The sequence below is a fragment of the Sinocyclocheilus rhinocerous genome, unplaced genomic scaffold, assembly GCF_001515625.1.
Source record: "Sinocyclocheilus rhinocerous isolate Xijiao unplaced genomic scaffold, SAMN03320098_v1.1 scaffold1553, whole genome shotgun sequence".
Classification (NCBI taxonomy): Eukaryota; Metazoa; Chordata; class Actinopteri; order Cypriniformes; family Cyprinidae; genus Sinocyclocheilus; species Sinocyclocheilus rhinocerous.
Window position 1 is genome coordinate 82,032 of NW_015639764.1, and position 15,790 is coordinate 97,821.

Here is a 15,790-nt window from a genome sequence, read left to right on the forward strand (position 1 = left end):
CCCCCCCCCCCAGTGTGAGTAAGTTACAATTCTTTCCTGTTAATTACAATGCAATTTAATTGTTTCTGGCTTCCACTACAGAAAATAACGCCAGGGAGAAAGTAGAAAGTACAACGAAACTGTCACGTGTATGTTCCCGTTTAGTTCCTGTTTTCCTTATTTGGTTCTTCCTGTTCCTGTTGTATGAATTTGGTTCCAGCTGTGTTTGTTTAATTAGTTAATTTGCTCCCAGGTGTGTCCCATTGGTGTCTGTGTCTTTATAGTGAGTCCCGTTCTGAGTTTCTTGGTCCGGAATTGTTTATGTCCCCTCCTTGTGCTATGTGTGATTCCCTGAAGAAGAATATTAAACTCCTTTGTTTTGTACTCCTGGTCTCCTCGCTCCGTGCTCCTCACAGTAGCAACCCGTGACAATAATAAACATAATCAGTACATACATACTATATTATAACAGAAAAAACAATGTAACTTCAAAAATAATGTTTTAGACATTTGTTTATAGATGAAAAAATAATTAGATGGAAACCAATACATTATAAATTAGATTAAATAAATTAAAATTACATCAAAATACATAAATAAACATTCGATCAAAACAAAAACAAACAAGTAAATAATACAGTAATATAACCAATACAGTACTGTAATAGAAATAGAATAGAAAAACATAATGTAACTTAATAGAAACTGATTAATATCCAAATAATCTTTTAGGCATATTTATAAATAAATAAATACATTAGATTGAATAAGCAAATAAATAAAAATTAGAATAATACACAATGAACATTAAATGAACATTAATTAAAACAAATGAATAAATACTTAAAAATTTGATTAAAAAAAATACATAAGCAAGTAAATAAATAAATAAATACATGCATACATACAGAAAGTACTATTACATTAAAAAAAATGTAATGTAACTTAATTGAACCTAAATATTTTCCAAATAATATTTTAGACATATTTTTAATGTATATTAAACATATGTCTAAGTTTTCAATGTTTTTCAACATTGAAAATTGGGTCTTTATACAAGAAATAATATAGATGCCTTTAAGATTTTAGGATGGCCATGTTTGGGAGTCTGTGGCATCTTAAAGTTTGAAAACCTTCTGCTTTAAAGCACCTAGAAACCAAAACACAGATCAGAAGAAGCTCTAATGAAACATCAAGAGCTTTATTCATCTCCAAAGAAGCATCTAGCAGCTCAAGAGACCTGAACATGGTTCATTACTGAAGCCAAGAGCGTCTGAAGAAGCTTTATTTGAGTCTGTGTGTGTGTACCTGTTTTTCTATTCTGGTGGGGACCTGAATACACACAGACTCATGGGGACTCATGGCATGGTGGGGACCTAAATTGTGGTCCCCATGGGTACAAAAGCTTATAAATCATACAGAATGAAGTTTTTTGAAAATCTAAAAATGCAGAAAGTTTTCTGTGAGGGGTAGGTTTAGGTGTAGGGCAATAGAAAATACAGTTTGTACAGTATAAAAACCATTATGCCTATGGAGAGTCCCCACAAGGATAGCTGACCAGACGTGTGTGTGTGTGTGTGTGTGTGTGTGTTTCAGAAGCTGATTCAGGAAGATGTTTACGGTCCGACTCTGTCTGATGTGGAGAAACAGATTGCAGTCCACAACATTCTGCATAAACAGATGGAGGCATATCGCTCGGCCCTGGAGAGCAGCGGCGTCAGTCTCACACACACACACACACACACACACACAGTAAACACACACACACACACAAACACACACACACACAAACACAGTACAAACACACACACAAACACAGTAAACACACACACACACACACAAACACACACACACACAAACACAGTAAACACACACACGCAAACACAGTAAACACACACACACACAAACACACACAAACACAGTAAACGCATACACACTTGGGGTGATAGGAACCAAGTGACATTAGCGTGACACTCATTTAATTCTTTTTTTTTTCTTTCAATTGTGTGCATGTAAAATTATTTTATAATAGAATAGAATAATTTTATTGTCAACATTTTGTTTTTAGTTTTATTGTAGTTTTCAGTCACACTTTCCAATAAGGTCTCATTTGTTAACATGTTAATGCATCATCTAACATGAACTAACAATGAGCAAAATATTTGTAAACCTTTATTAATCTTTGATGCTAGTTGATAAAAATACAGTTGTTGATTGGTTGTCCATGTTAGTTCACAACGTTAAAAGATTTTTAAAATGTAGTAGTAAATGATTTCATGATTTATTTTTACATTAAGATTAATAAGTGCTGTTGGAGTTTATGTTGTTAGTTTATGTTAACTAATGTTGTTAACTAGTCTTAACAAATTAAACCTTAATGTAAACTGCATTATTGCCTAGTGTTTTGTCAAATACAATTCTATGCAACTTTATAAACCTATAACAACATTATTATAGCTATATTATAGTATAATATTATAGTTATAATATTATTTACTAAGTATTTTATATATATATATATATATATATATATATATATACACACACACACAAATTACACATTTTAAACAAAATGATTAAAACAATCCACTCATGATTGTTTTAATAATTAATTTAAATTGGATATTGTTTGTTTATATATGCAATTTAATTTAAGTGTGTGTATGTATGTATGTATATATATATGTATATATATACGCACACTTAAAATAATTAAAGGTTGACTTAAACTTTGACATTTTTCTTTCCTAACAGGATAACTCCTCTGCTCTTCAGCAACAGTATGCAGATCTACTGGTAAGACCTTCTGAAATCGAATCATGTTAACAAGTGACAAAGGTTTATGTTCATACTTTCATAAACCTGTGTAAAGTAAAGCTCTGTGCAGCTGAACTGAGTGTGCTGTGTGTATGTTGTGTAGGAGGCGAGTGAGCAGCGCAGGCAGCATCTGGCGTCTCTCTATGAGTTCATGCACAGCTGCAGTAAAGAGCTGCTCTATCTGAGCGAACAACAGCACAAGATCCTCAGCAGAGACTGGAGCGAGCGCATGATCGACAGCGCCGGGGGGCGCATGGACTACGAGGTGAGACACACACACACACCAGCAATACAGCCTGAAACGCTGCACACTCTACCTGCTCTTCAGCATTTAAAAGGACAGTTCACCCAGAAATGACGATTCTGTCATCATTGACTCTCCCTCATGTTGTTCAAACCCGTATGAGTTTCTTTCTTCTGTTGAACAGAAAAGATGAAGTTTTGAAGTATGTTGGTAATAAAACTGCTGGTCCACATTGTTTTCTCTTTTTTCCAGAGTATGGAAGTCAATGGCTACCAGCAACCAACAATCTTCAAAATATATGTCTTGATCTTTTTTACTGCAGGATCTTCAGTCTTCATATGAATCATTTTTGTGAATGTGTTTCAGAGGTTTAAGAACAACGGACTGCTGTCACACGAGAGAAAAGTGAGCAAACTACAGGAGGATGCCAGCGTGCTCATCGAGGACAAACACCCCGGATCATCCGCTGTTAAGGTATTCATTCATTCAGTCATTCTTTCATTCATTCAGTCATTCAGTCAGTCATTCAGCCATTCAGTCAGTCATTCAGTCAGTCATTCATTCATTCATTCATTCATTCAGTCAGTCATTCAGCCATTCAGTCAGTCATTCATTCATTCAGTCAGTCATTCATTCATTCATTCAGTCAGTCAGTCATTCTTTCATTCATTCATTCATTCATTCAGTCAGTCATTCAGCCATTCAGTCATTCATTCATTCATTCATTCAGTCATTCAGCCAGCCATTCATTCAGTCAGTCAGTCATTCTTTCATTCATTCATTCAGTCATTCATTCATTCATTCAGTCAGTCATTCAGCCATTCAGTCAGTCATTCATTCATTCATTCAGTCATTCATTCATTCATTCAGTCAGTCATTCTTTCATTCATTCAGTCAGTCAGTCAGTCATTCATTCATTCATTCAGTCATTCAGTCATTCGTTCATTCAGCCAGTCATTCAGCCATTCAGTCATTCATTCATTCAGTCAGTCATTCTTTCATTCATTCATTCATTCATTCAGTCAGTCAGTCATTCAGCCATTCAGTCAGTCAGTCAGTCTTTCATACATTCAGTTTTTTGTTTATTCATTTGTTAGTTGTTGTTCATTCATTCACTAGCTCACAAGTTCATTTATTCATTAAATAATTCGTTTTTTTTTTCATTTATTACTTATTCATTTTTTATTTATTGTTTAATTTTTTTAATTTACTAATGTATTTGCTTGTTCATTCATTTTTTCAGTTCCTTTATTTATTCATTCCCTCACTAACCCGTTAATCCATTGTTCGTTTATTTATTAGTTCATTCATTAGTTTATTTTTTGTTCATTGATTCACTCATATACAGTATTTATTTAACCATTTGTTCACACATTAATCATTTAATTTATTATCTCCCTCACTTACACATTAATTAATTATACAGTAATTTATCAATTCATTTGTTAGTTTATTTGTTCATTTATACACACATTTATTTGTTCATTTATTTTGTTAATTGATTCATTCATTCAGTCACTAACACATTTATTCAAAATTTGTTGGTTTGTTCATTCCCTGCCTCATTTATTTAATCATGTTCATTTGTTTTTTTTTTCATTTGATCATTTTTAGTTAATTTATTTGTTCGTTCACTTACTCATTCATTTATTAACTTGTTCATTCATTTATTCATCCAAACAATAATTTTTCAGTTCATTCATTAGTTCATCTATTTATTGAATCATTTGTTCATTCGTTTGTCAGTTCATTAATTTATTCCCTCACTCATTAATTCATTGTCCATTCATTTGTTTGGTCATTTATGGTCATTCATTCACTTATTTAATCATTCATTCATTCGACAGAATAAACACATTTATTCATTATGTATGAATAAATGTATGAAAACAATTCATTATTGTTTCTTGTTCATGAGTTAGTTCATTTATTTGTGCATTCACTTGTTTGTTTGTTCGTTCATACATTCAAACACTGATTGGCTGTGAGTGAGTCCTGCTGTCATTGATTCACACGTGTGTGTTTCAGTCGTTCAGCGCAGGCGTGTCGAGAGAGTGGCAGCGATTCCTGAATCTGTGTCTGTGTCAGGACACACACCTGGACAACGTTGAGGCATACAAGAAAGTACGCAAACACACACACACACACACACACACACAGTGCAATATGTTAATAATCCAGTATAATGAATAAGTGTGTGTGTTTGTGTGCAGAGCGAGGAGAGGTCCGTCGTGAGGAACGAGCAGCGTCTGGCGGATCTGAGAGAGCTTTGCACCAGCATCGCTCCTCTACACCTGCGCCGGAGCACCACAGACAAACCCATCAGCGCTATCGCTCTGTGTGACTGGAGCACTGAGAAGGTAACCTCCTTTTCTGACATTAATACTTTTATTGATCAAGGATGCATTAAATTGATCTAAAGTGACAGTACAGGTATTTATAATGTTGCAAAAGATTTGGAAAGCCCATCAGTGGAGGACGAACTGTGCTAAACGTTTCTCTGCTGCAGGACTCTGTGAAAAGAGGTGACAAGGTCGCGCTGGTCTCTGATCCCAGAGAGGAGATCTGGGAGGTGAAATCCAGCTCGGGAGAGACCAAGCTCATCCCAGGAGTCTGTTTCCTCATCCCTCCGCCCGATTCAGCCGCCATCGACAGAGTGGACGGGTAAGAAAGCTCCTGAGACGCAGGAAGTGCAGGTCTAGCTCTCCCAGCTGCTTCCTGTTTTAACATTCCTGTGTTTTTGTCTTGTATTCAGTCTGAGCAGAGATTTCTCTGATCTGAAGAGGACGAGGTCGGCTCTACAGGCCCAGGTGAAGACACCGGCAGTGGAGGTCACGCAGTTCGTAAAACAAGGTCTGAAGCAGTGTTATTTATTTACCATTGATATACTATCATAGTTTTTGTTTATATTTTGAAATAGGGTTCATTTTATTGTCTGTCTGTGTGTGTGTGTTTTCTGGGAGTTTTTAAATTTTCTTTTTTCTTTTAATTTTAATTAAAGTTTAAGTGATTTTGTTGTTGTTGTTTTATTTTTGTTATTTTAAATATGACTGTATAGTTTTAAAACTTTTAGTTTTTAATTAAAGTTTATTTAATTTTAGTTATTTTAGTATTTCAACTTAAATTAAAATATTTTTAAAAAAAACTTAATGTTGCCAAGGCATCATTTCTCATTGTCGTTTAGTTTATTTCAATTAATGTTTATTTTGTTTAAAATAATTAACTTTTTTTTTTTATTAAAGGAACAGTTCACACAAAAAACTTAAAATTTGAAATTTGAAATTTTTTGAAAATGTACTCACTCTCAGGTCATCCAAGATGTAGATGAGTTTGTTTGTTCATCAGATTTTTTGAAATGTAGCATTACATCACTTGATCACCAGTGGATGCTCTGCAGTGAATGGGTGCCGTCAGAATGAGAGTCCAAACAGCTGATAAAAACATCACAATTGCAGCTAAAATACCATAATCATTAATACTGCTTTCTTCAGTGAAAAAGTCATCTGGTCTGAATCAGGAGAGAAATCTGCACAGATCAAGCACCGTTTACAAGCCAAAACAGCTCTAAACAAATATGTTGGTGGAGTTTGATGTGAGAGGACAACAGGAGATGGACTTTTTCACTGGAGGAATTAAGGATTGTGGACTTGCATTTTAGCCGGAAGCAACAGTTTAAAGTTAAAACATCTTAATGATGGATTTGTTTCTTACAAACACACAACTTTTGGCTTCACAAGACATTAACTGATGGACTGGAGTGGTGTGGATTACTTGTGGATTATTGAGATGTTTTTATCAGCTGTTTGGACTCTCATTCTGACGGCACCCATTCACTGCAGAGCATCCATTGGTGAGCACGTGTCTGTTCCCCTGAAGAAACAAACTCCTCTACATCTTGGATGGCCTGAGGGTGAGTTATTTATCATGTTAAATTTGAGTCGTAAATTATGTTATTTCTCCCGACAGTCGCTGTGGCCACCGTTCCTGACAGCGCGAAGGCCGGCCTCATTGACAGCCGGCTGGAACAGATCTATTTAGACCTGCTGAAGTTAGAGAAAGACATGCAGAACCGAATGAGGTCTCCGTTAGATCGCGCCGCACCCATCGGAGATCTGTCCTCCAGAATCAAAGACCACGATGTAAGAGCGGGAATCAAAACCAATAGATTTTCCAGTCTAAATGTGGTTATTTAGTTGGTCAAAGGAGAAACAAATGCTGGATAATATAGTTCGTATGAAACATTGACTGACTCCCAGTTTGCTCTGATCTCTCCAGAGTTTTGTCACGATTCTAAAGAACCTGGAGGCCGAGAAAGCATCGGCTCAGAGGGACATGGAGCCCCTGATATCCCAGAAACCCCTGGGGCCCATCACGTCCTCACTGCCTCTGAAACTGAGCAAAATCAACAACAAAATCGACGACATCACCGCCCTCTCTGATCTCTACCACAAGAAGTAAGAAACGACAAGAAGCCTGCAGTAAATCACACAAGCAAGGCTTCATAAAGTATTGTGGTATTTCTATGGTTTTTGGAGACATACTATGGTAAAACCTTGGGATTATTTCTTCAGGGTCACGTCTTCCATGTTCCTGGAGAAACAGATCAAGAAGGTGTGCAATATGCTGACTGCGTTCGAGGATCAGTTGGCTGCAGACACAGGCATATTTGATGAACCCAATGCCATCCGCAACCACTCCAGACAGCTGCAGGTAGACACCACTGATCTATAATAGAGAATTGGATTGCTCATGACGTCATAAAAGTATCACATATCATATTCATTACAGTAGCGTACATAAACATCAGCTGGATGAGATCCTAAAAAATATGCATTTCAAATGGCAAAGTGCTCACGGAATCTGAATAAAGATTTATGATTTCTATACGTTAATTCGCCTTGTACATTCACTGTTTATGTAATTACGTCATTGTTTTTTTATTCCTACGGTAGGCTAACTGCAAATGTTACAATGATTTTGGTAACAGCATGCATTTTGAAGCAGTTAATGATTTAAACGTTAAATTAATAATTAATTAACCATACATAACATAACATTTTACTCCTATTGAAACTGCAATGCTAGTAAAACTCCATAGAGTTTGCGCAATCTTGAAGAGTCTGAAATAGACATTGCTCCATCAGGACATAAAAAATATACACATCAATTTCTGATACTAATACCAGATATATGTTCATGTTTAATATTTCCTGCATAATTACGTACATAGAGAAATATATTTTGTTTTGGATCAGTTACTTGTGTCGGCATGTGCGCAGCAGACACACCCACCTTAACGATTTCGATATGTCACTTATCCTGTCCGAAAAGACCATAAACATCTGAAGTAACAATTAATTTACATACACATATATTAAAAACTAATCAGATCAGGTGATTTTAGGTCAGTGTTTTGGCTGTCAGTCAATGGCGCTCTCTGCTGGTAGGGAATAGTAAGATCGATGACGGCTCCTGATGGCACTTTAGAATGCAATCCAGTCATTATAGATCAGTTGTAGATGCTCAAACACAATGTGAAATGCTGCTATGTGTCGTTATCTATAGTATTAAAGGGATAGGTCTGCCATATTCTGACTTCATTTACTTCCTTAAAAATATACATGAATTTCTTATACATGAAAAAAAGTAGATCAAAAATTGATCAAAAGTGACAGTAAAGACATTTGTAATGTTACAAATGATTTCTGTTTCAAATAAATGCTGCTCTTTTGAACTTTCTATTCAACAAAGAATCCTAAAAAATAAAATGTATCATAGTTTCCACAAAAATATGAAACAGCTCAACCGTTTTCAACACTGATAAGCAAATCAGCATATTAGAATGATTTCTGAAGGATCATGTGACACTGAAGACTGGAGTAATGATGCTGAAAATTCAGCTTTGATCACAGGAATAAATTACATTTTAATATACTGTATATTCAAATAGAAAGCAGTTATTTAAAAGTTTAATAATATTTCATAATATTACTGTTTTTACTATGTTTTGATCGGATATATGCAGCCTCGGTGAGCAGAAGAGACTTCTTTTAAAAACATTTAACAAAATCTTTCCCATCTTAAACTTTTGAATGTACTGTAATCATGCATTATATTCAAAGTCTTCTGAAGCCTTATGAAAGAAACACCAATTTACCAGTTCAAGTCATTATTACCTAAATATCTTCCCTTTTAGATTCAGTGCTGAAATGAAAGCAGGAGTGGTTTGGATATGGTACAACTTCCCATGCAAAACATTGTAATGATTTGTCTGTAAATGTCTATAATTGTTTTCTCTTTAGACCATGAGTAAAGAGGTTATATCCAAGAAAGATGACATTCAGCAGCTGAACCGTGAGTTGGAAGTCACAGAGCAGGCATGTAGCTCCCTGCAGAAGAGCTTCCAGGAGTATTGCCCTGATATCCGCCACCAAGAGACCGAGGTCAAGCACTTGAGGAATCGCTACTCTAACATCAACAGCCAGCTGCAGCAAAGGTGAGATGTCAAAAAGAGGCATCTTCTTGTTTGTGTTGACATCTTTTTTGTTTCTTGAGGCAAGTCTGCTTTTTTAAAGTGCTACAGTCTTTTGAACTCTATCCGTAAATTTTTACTTCACAGGGCAACTCTGTTGCAAGAGGCGGTCAATAAAAATCAGGAATTTAACAGTGCCAACCAGTCACTCACTGCTTTCCTCATCAATATGCCCAACAACGAAGTTCGGCCTGGTGAAAGTGTGTCGCAAATCTATGCCAAGCAAAACTCTCAGTTGGTGAGTATTAAGTTTTATTGGCACGGTTTTAAAATGATTTTGATTAATTTGATTATTTACTTTTTTTTTTATTACTATTAATATTATATTTTTTATATATTTATTTTAAATATTTATAAATTCTTAAAGAAGAAATAGTTTTTGATGTAAAAACAATTAGAACTATAGCTATTATTGCAATTCCGTTTAGTGCCACTAGTGGCACGGAAATTACATGTATCACATATCTCAGATACGTTGGATTTTAGTGTAATATCATGTAAAAAAAATTTTTTTTGGTTGCAGAGGGCAGTTGAAGACATCAAGAGAAAGCAGGATGATGTAAACTGGGTGGTGAAAATTTCTCGTGAACTGCAGGGCATTCTTAACGTACGATGGCCATCTTGAACATAATCATACTACTGCACATTTCACATGTCAGTTCTAACATGAATGTAAATGATCTGTTGCTTCTGTGTCTTCAGGAGTATGAGCTGAATTCTAACAAATACCGCAGTGCATTGGGAAAACCAGAAATAAACACAAAAATACTTGATTACATCACCCTGGCTGAAGCTGTGCAGAGGAAGGTAGGTTGCTTTGCCATAATGACCATATTAATGACTTATTGTTTATGTACATTTCCAAATATCTGTACAATTGGTTACTTTAGGAAAGGGATGTTGTGAACCTTTACTCTGAAGTATCAGCACAGAATAATCAACTACTGAATCAAGTGATCTTGGCCAAGGACCTCATCAACAAGGTACTGACTTTCTAAGCAACAATCATTGGAATAAATAACAAGTTAAATGCAAATGTTGTTGAAGGGTGTAAAGCTACCATGAACTTCTTAACTTAACCTAAACAAATCTTTATTTGTATCCCATGAATAGAATGATGAAATTGTGAGCCATGTGGTGGTAAGGCAGCAACTTCAGATGCAAAGTCAGCAGAGAGACATGGACGAAGTTGACGGTCTGAAGCAAGAGCTGGCTGAGGAAATATCTCGCCGTGCTCATGCCGAGAATGATTTAACGACCTACAGGAAACGGATGGTGTCCCTGAAGAGTCGGAGAGGTGTGGAGCGAGTGGAAGAAAAGGAAACTGTGCATTACTACCGTGATCAGAAGCTAGAGGCCAACTTGGAAGCACTTAAGAGGAGGATAACAGAAGAGATACATAAGCGATCCGAATTGCACACAGAAATTGAGATTGTCAACAAAAAAATTGTCAGTCATGAACGTGAAATTATCGAAGTGAAGCCCAAGCTGGTGACGAAGGTGTTTACAGAAATTGAGCGTGATCCCAAATTGGATGTTGAAGCCACGAGGATCAGGGAGCTCATACTCAAACTAAGGGAGGAAATTCGAGTGCACGAGAGTGAAACGGTACATATGAGAATGGAAGTTACTGTCTTGGAGAGCAAGAGGCCTGTGATAAAAGAGAAAGTGGTTCTGAAAGAGGTCGTGAAGCTGGAAAAAGACCCCGAAATGTTAAAAGCTGTGATTACCTTCAAGAACGAGGTTGCGGATGAGGGTATCAGATGCCAGAACCTGAATGATCAGATATTCCAGATTAGGAGTCAGATCAATAATCTGGAGAGGATTATTCCAACTATACAACCGAAAACTATCATCAAGGAGGTGAAAAAGGTGGAGCAGGATGCCGAACTCCTAAAAGAGTCCAAGACCCTCCGTGTACACCTGGAAGAACTGATCCGAGAATACAGTATTTTGATGAAAGAGTTCTCCAGCCTTCAGCTCCGCTACAGCCAAGTGGAGACCATCAAACAAAAGATAGAGTTTAATGAGATCATCCATGAGATCTTCAGAATTGACCCTGAGACAGAGGTGGAACTGAGACGGCTGAGAAATGAGCTTCTTGAAATAAGCAGACGGCGTACTAGCATTGAGAATGAGATCAACGTGATCATGGTGGATCTGAAAACTCTGCGCTCTGAGAAGCCCAAGGTTGAACTGAAGGAAGTGACTCGAGAGGTGGTGAAAGAAGAGAGGAGTCCTGAAATTGTCAAAGAAATTAAGAGGTTGAATGAGCATCTCACCATTTTGAGAACCAATTTCGACTCCACTATGAATCGGGTGATTCGTCTACGCAAGGACAGGGATGAGTGGAAGGCTGAAAGATCAAAGGTGGAGACCAAAGTGGTGACCAAAGAATTTATAAGGTATGAAAATGACCCTCTCCTGGAGAAGGAAGCTGAACGTCTCAGGAGGGAAGTACGTGAGGAAGTTCAACATCGTCGAACGGTGGAGGAGAATGTGTTTGACCTTAAAAACAAGTACATTGTGCTGGAGAGACAGAAACCAGAGGAAAGGGTTGTGGTCCAAGAAATTGTGCGCCTCCAGACAGATCCCAGTCAGATTCTGGCCCACGAGAGGTTAGTCAAGACTTTGGAAGAGACCATCAAGGTTCGTAGGCAGCTAGAACTGGAGGTGCAGCAGATGAGATCTCTTGTCCTGGAGCTGGAGAAAAAACTGGAGCTTGTGGATCGGCAGAAGAAGATCCTAGTGGAGACAGAGCTGAGACAAATCAAGGCTAGAATCTATGAACTTGAAACTTGCCCAACACCTGTTGAGGAAAAGATTGTTATAGAGGAGGTTTTGAAAGTTGAGAGAGACCCTACAGTCGACAAACTAATCACTGACCTTCGCGTTACCATGGAAAGCGAGGGTGCCAGAATTACCCACCTGGAGAGAGATATTCGAAACCTCAAAATCAGGATAGAGTCCCTGACCAAAGAGAAATCTGTGGAGAGGGTCATCCACAAAGAGGTTATCAGGGTTGAGAAGGACCAAACGGTGGAGGCCGAGAGAGAAAACCTTAGAGCTCAACTCACCCAGTTGAAGAATGCTAGAGCCCTTAAAGATGAAGAACATCTGCGACTCAACAACAAAATAACTCGAATTCAGACAACCAGAACAAATTTCTCTCAAGAGGAGACCACCTTGATTGTTTACAGGGATAGAATCAAGAAAGAGACGCATGAACTTCTCCAGGAGTTGAGAAGACTGGAGTCTCAAAAGCAGGAGATCACCATAACTTTCCAACATCATTCCAAGCTCTTGAGTGAGAGGAACCAAGTCAGCAGGCAAAAGAGCATCAAGCTGGAGTCTGAGATCCAGCGTCTGGAGAGAGAAATCCTGGAAGTGAAAGAGCTTATCAACCAACGGGAAATTACTATCATGGAGCTCCATAAACAAGCAAAGGAGGCACAACATACAGAGACAAACACCAGAGAGACCAACGTCTCCACCAAAATCACCATTCTGGACCAAGAGACCGGCAAAGACATGTCAGCCTATGACGCCTATGTTGAAGGTCTGATTGATCGCAATCAGTACATCCACTTCCAAGAGCTTGAGTGTAGTTGGGAGGAAATCACAACCACTGGTCCTGAAGGTGAGACCACGCTTCTGCAGGATCGTAAAAGTGGAAAGCAGTACTCCATCAAGACAGCCCTGCAAAATGGCAGACTGACCCAGTATGACCTTCAGCGCTACAGAGAGGGCAAAATGTCCATTTCAGAGTTTGCTCTTCTGGTCGCAGGGGAGAAGAAATCAACATCCTTCCCTCCTCTAAGTGCAACACAAACAACAACTGTTCAGACACTCGCTCCAACAAGCCAGAGCTACAACTCCTCCTCTTCATTGACACGCCGCCTGTCCTACTCCAGCAATAGCAACTTAAACTCACTGCTGATCACCAATGGAGATGAGCTCTTCCCGATTTCTGGCATCTTAGATGTCACCACAGACAGCCGCATGTCTGTACGAAGTGCCCTAACACGCAAACTGATTGATCAAGACACAGCGATGAGACTTCTGGAAGCTCAGGCGGCCACTGGAGGTATTGTGGATCTGAACAAGAAGGACAAGCTCTCCATTCACAAGGCAGCAGAGCATGGATTGATTGATTCGAGCCATCTTCACAAACTCCTCAGTGCCCAGAAGGCCTTTACTGGTTTTGAAGACCCCGTGTCCAAAGAGCGAACGTCCGTGGGAGAAGCCGCCCGCAGGGGATGGATCCCCAATGACAGTGGCATGTGGTTCATGGAGGCGCAGATGCTGACCGGCGGACTGGTAGACCCGAACCGAGCAGGTCGCATTGACATGCAAAATGCTGTTGACACAAAACTGATCGACGCATCTGTGGCCAAGAAACTTCAGGATGATTCGGCATTCGTGAAGAACGTGATCGACCCCATCAAGAAGGAAAAGATCACATATAAGGAGGCCATGGCTCGATGCAAGAGGGACTACACCACAGGGCTGCTCCTGCTCCCAGCTGCCTCGACTGACACTGTTGACGCTCCATCCTATTCCAGCTACAAATTCTCTAGAAGATAAAGACAAACCCAAGAGTGATAACAGATTTAAGTGCTGCATAACAAGGGACTTTTAATTCTAGGGCTTTTTTCATACCCATATATAAGATAAAAAATCTCTGGAGCCGCCTCTCATACTGAGGAGTTTATCTTTTCCTGTCTATGCTTTTCCAGTTACTCATTATTTTCTGGTTTATCTTAATGAATGGGCTGAATTGATTTTTGAACTTCATATATAATAAAAAAGTCCTATTTCATATATACCTAAAGTGACTTTGTATGCATTATTTTTCCAGCTAGGAAAAGTGAATATCTACAGTAAATTCAATCTCTGAATGAAAACGCTCAACAGCAGGGTTTCCCAAACTGGGGTTCGTGAACCCCTGGAGGTTTGAAAGGGAACTGCAGGAGATTTGTGAGTTAATGAAAATCAATTAATCATAAAAATCTAAAATTAAAAAAAATAATAATATTAAAATCACAATACAACCCTTGCTTTATATTAGATATTTTGATATAGATACTTGCATATCATGTGACTCACTAAGATCAGAGAACTGTGAACATGCAAATATGCCGTTAAATTATTAACTTCAAGTAAATATTTTAGCTCAGAGGGGTACGGGTGACAAAAAAGTTTGGGAATCTCCTCTATACAGGGTTTCTAGAATTTATCAGAGTTTTGCTCCATAATAAAAAGGTTTTCCTAATAATAAAGGCCTAAACATTAAATAATTTTAACCAAGAAAATGCTAAGAAGCATACATTTTCATTCCACTCTAATAGTAATAATATTAGTTATAAATTACAGTATTTTTACTGATTCACATATGTGATCTTACACATAAAAACAACACATATACACATGTGTTTACCATCTGAAATTTGTTTATTTATTTTTCATACAAATGTATGACTGGAAAAATATAGAACATATTTATATATATATATATATATAGAGAGAGAGAGAGAGAGATAATGCTATTAAATATCACAGTACAGTTGCAAGCATATGCACATTTTTAATTTGCAAACAAATCAAAGTAATTTTATTCAGATTGTTCCTGATCACCACAGAATCCCCTCTGGTCATGTACAGTATTGTGCAAAACTCAAATGTCTCAAAATGTCCCTTGCACAAACAATTAAAAATACTTCACCATCAAAAACGATATGGAGTGTTTACATAATTTCAACTCGGATACAATAAGTATCTGATGTAAACTTGGTCCACTTTTCAAACTCATTCATTCATTGTCTTCCAAAGAGCGTCATCCATACACAAATCAAAACGACATGTCCTACGGCTGTTTAACACATGTTGAACATCTATATGGCTTTAAACCTTTCAGTCATGGTTAGCCTGAATCTGTCTATTGGTCTGCATCTGGCTGGTCCATAGAAGGCTGTAACAATCATTAATGCAAATACTTGAACCTGAATATTGGTTGTTTTGAAATCCAGAGCCTCAGTGCCAGACGAAAATGATATTAAACTCGTAATTTAAAAAACATAGACATCATTTTAGGTCACAATGAAGCAAACAGCTTTGGTTATGGGTGGATGTTCATTTAACATGTTTTAACCGTTAACCTTTCACTAATGACATCACCCAGGAAGTGACATCATCTTGGAGGAGAAACGGCTGCACAG

At 37.6% G+C, this 15,790-nt stretch overlaps 1 protein-coding gene across 2 annotated transcripts in view; it reads left to right on the plus strand.

The window, feature by feature from the left end:
• LOC107751618 (envoplakin-like) overlaps positions 1 to 14,400 on the plus strand; it is a 25,521-nt gene extending 11,121 nt beyond the window's left edge. Inside the window, exons 6-18 of one of the 2 annotated variants that reach the window (XM_016567356.1) lie at positions 1,576 to 1,695; positions 5,254 to 5,400; positions 5,550 to 5,704; positions 5,796 to 5,893; positions 7,007 to 7,179; positions 7,316 to 7,494; positions 7,612 to 7,750; positions 9,343 to 9,536; positions 9,660 to 9,810; positions 10,096 to 10,179; positions 10,275 to 10,379; positions 10,463 to 10,555; positions 10,686 to 14,400. In XM_016567356.1, coding sequence (XP_016422842.1) covers positions 1,576 to 1,695; positions 5,254 to 5,400; positions 5,550 to 5,704; positions 5,796 to 5,893; positions 7,007 to 7,179; positions 7,316 to 7,494; positions 7,612 to 7,750; positions 9,343 to 9,536; positions 9,660 to 9,810; positions 10,096 to 10,179; positions 10,275 to 10,379; positions 10,463 to 10,555; positions 10,686 to 14,159 — 5,112 coding nt within the window. In that variant the 3' untranslated portion in view covers positions 14,160 to 14,400. The remainder of the gene's footprint in view (positions 1 to 1,575; positions 1,696 to 5,253; positions 5,401 to 5,549; positions 5,705 to 5,795; positions 5,894 to 7,006; positions 7,180 to 7,315; positions 7,495 to 7,611; positions 7,751 to 9,342; positions 9,537 to 9,659; positions 9,811 to 10,095; positions 10,180 to 10,274; positions 10,380 to 10,462; positions 10,556 to 10,685) is intronic. The other variant, XM_016567358.1, reaches the window with a different exon arrangement.
• The last annotated feature ends 1,390 nt before the right edge of the window (positions 14,401 to 15,790 follow it).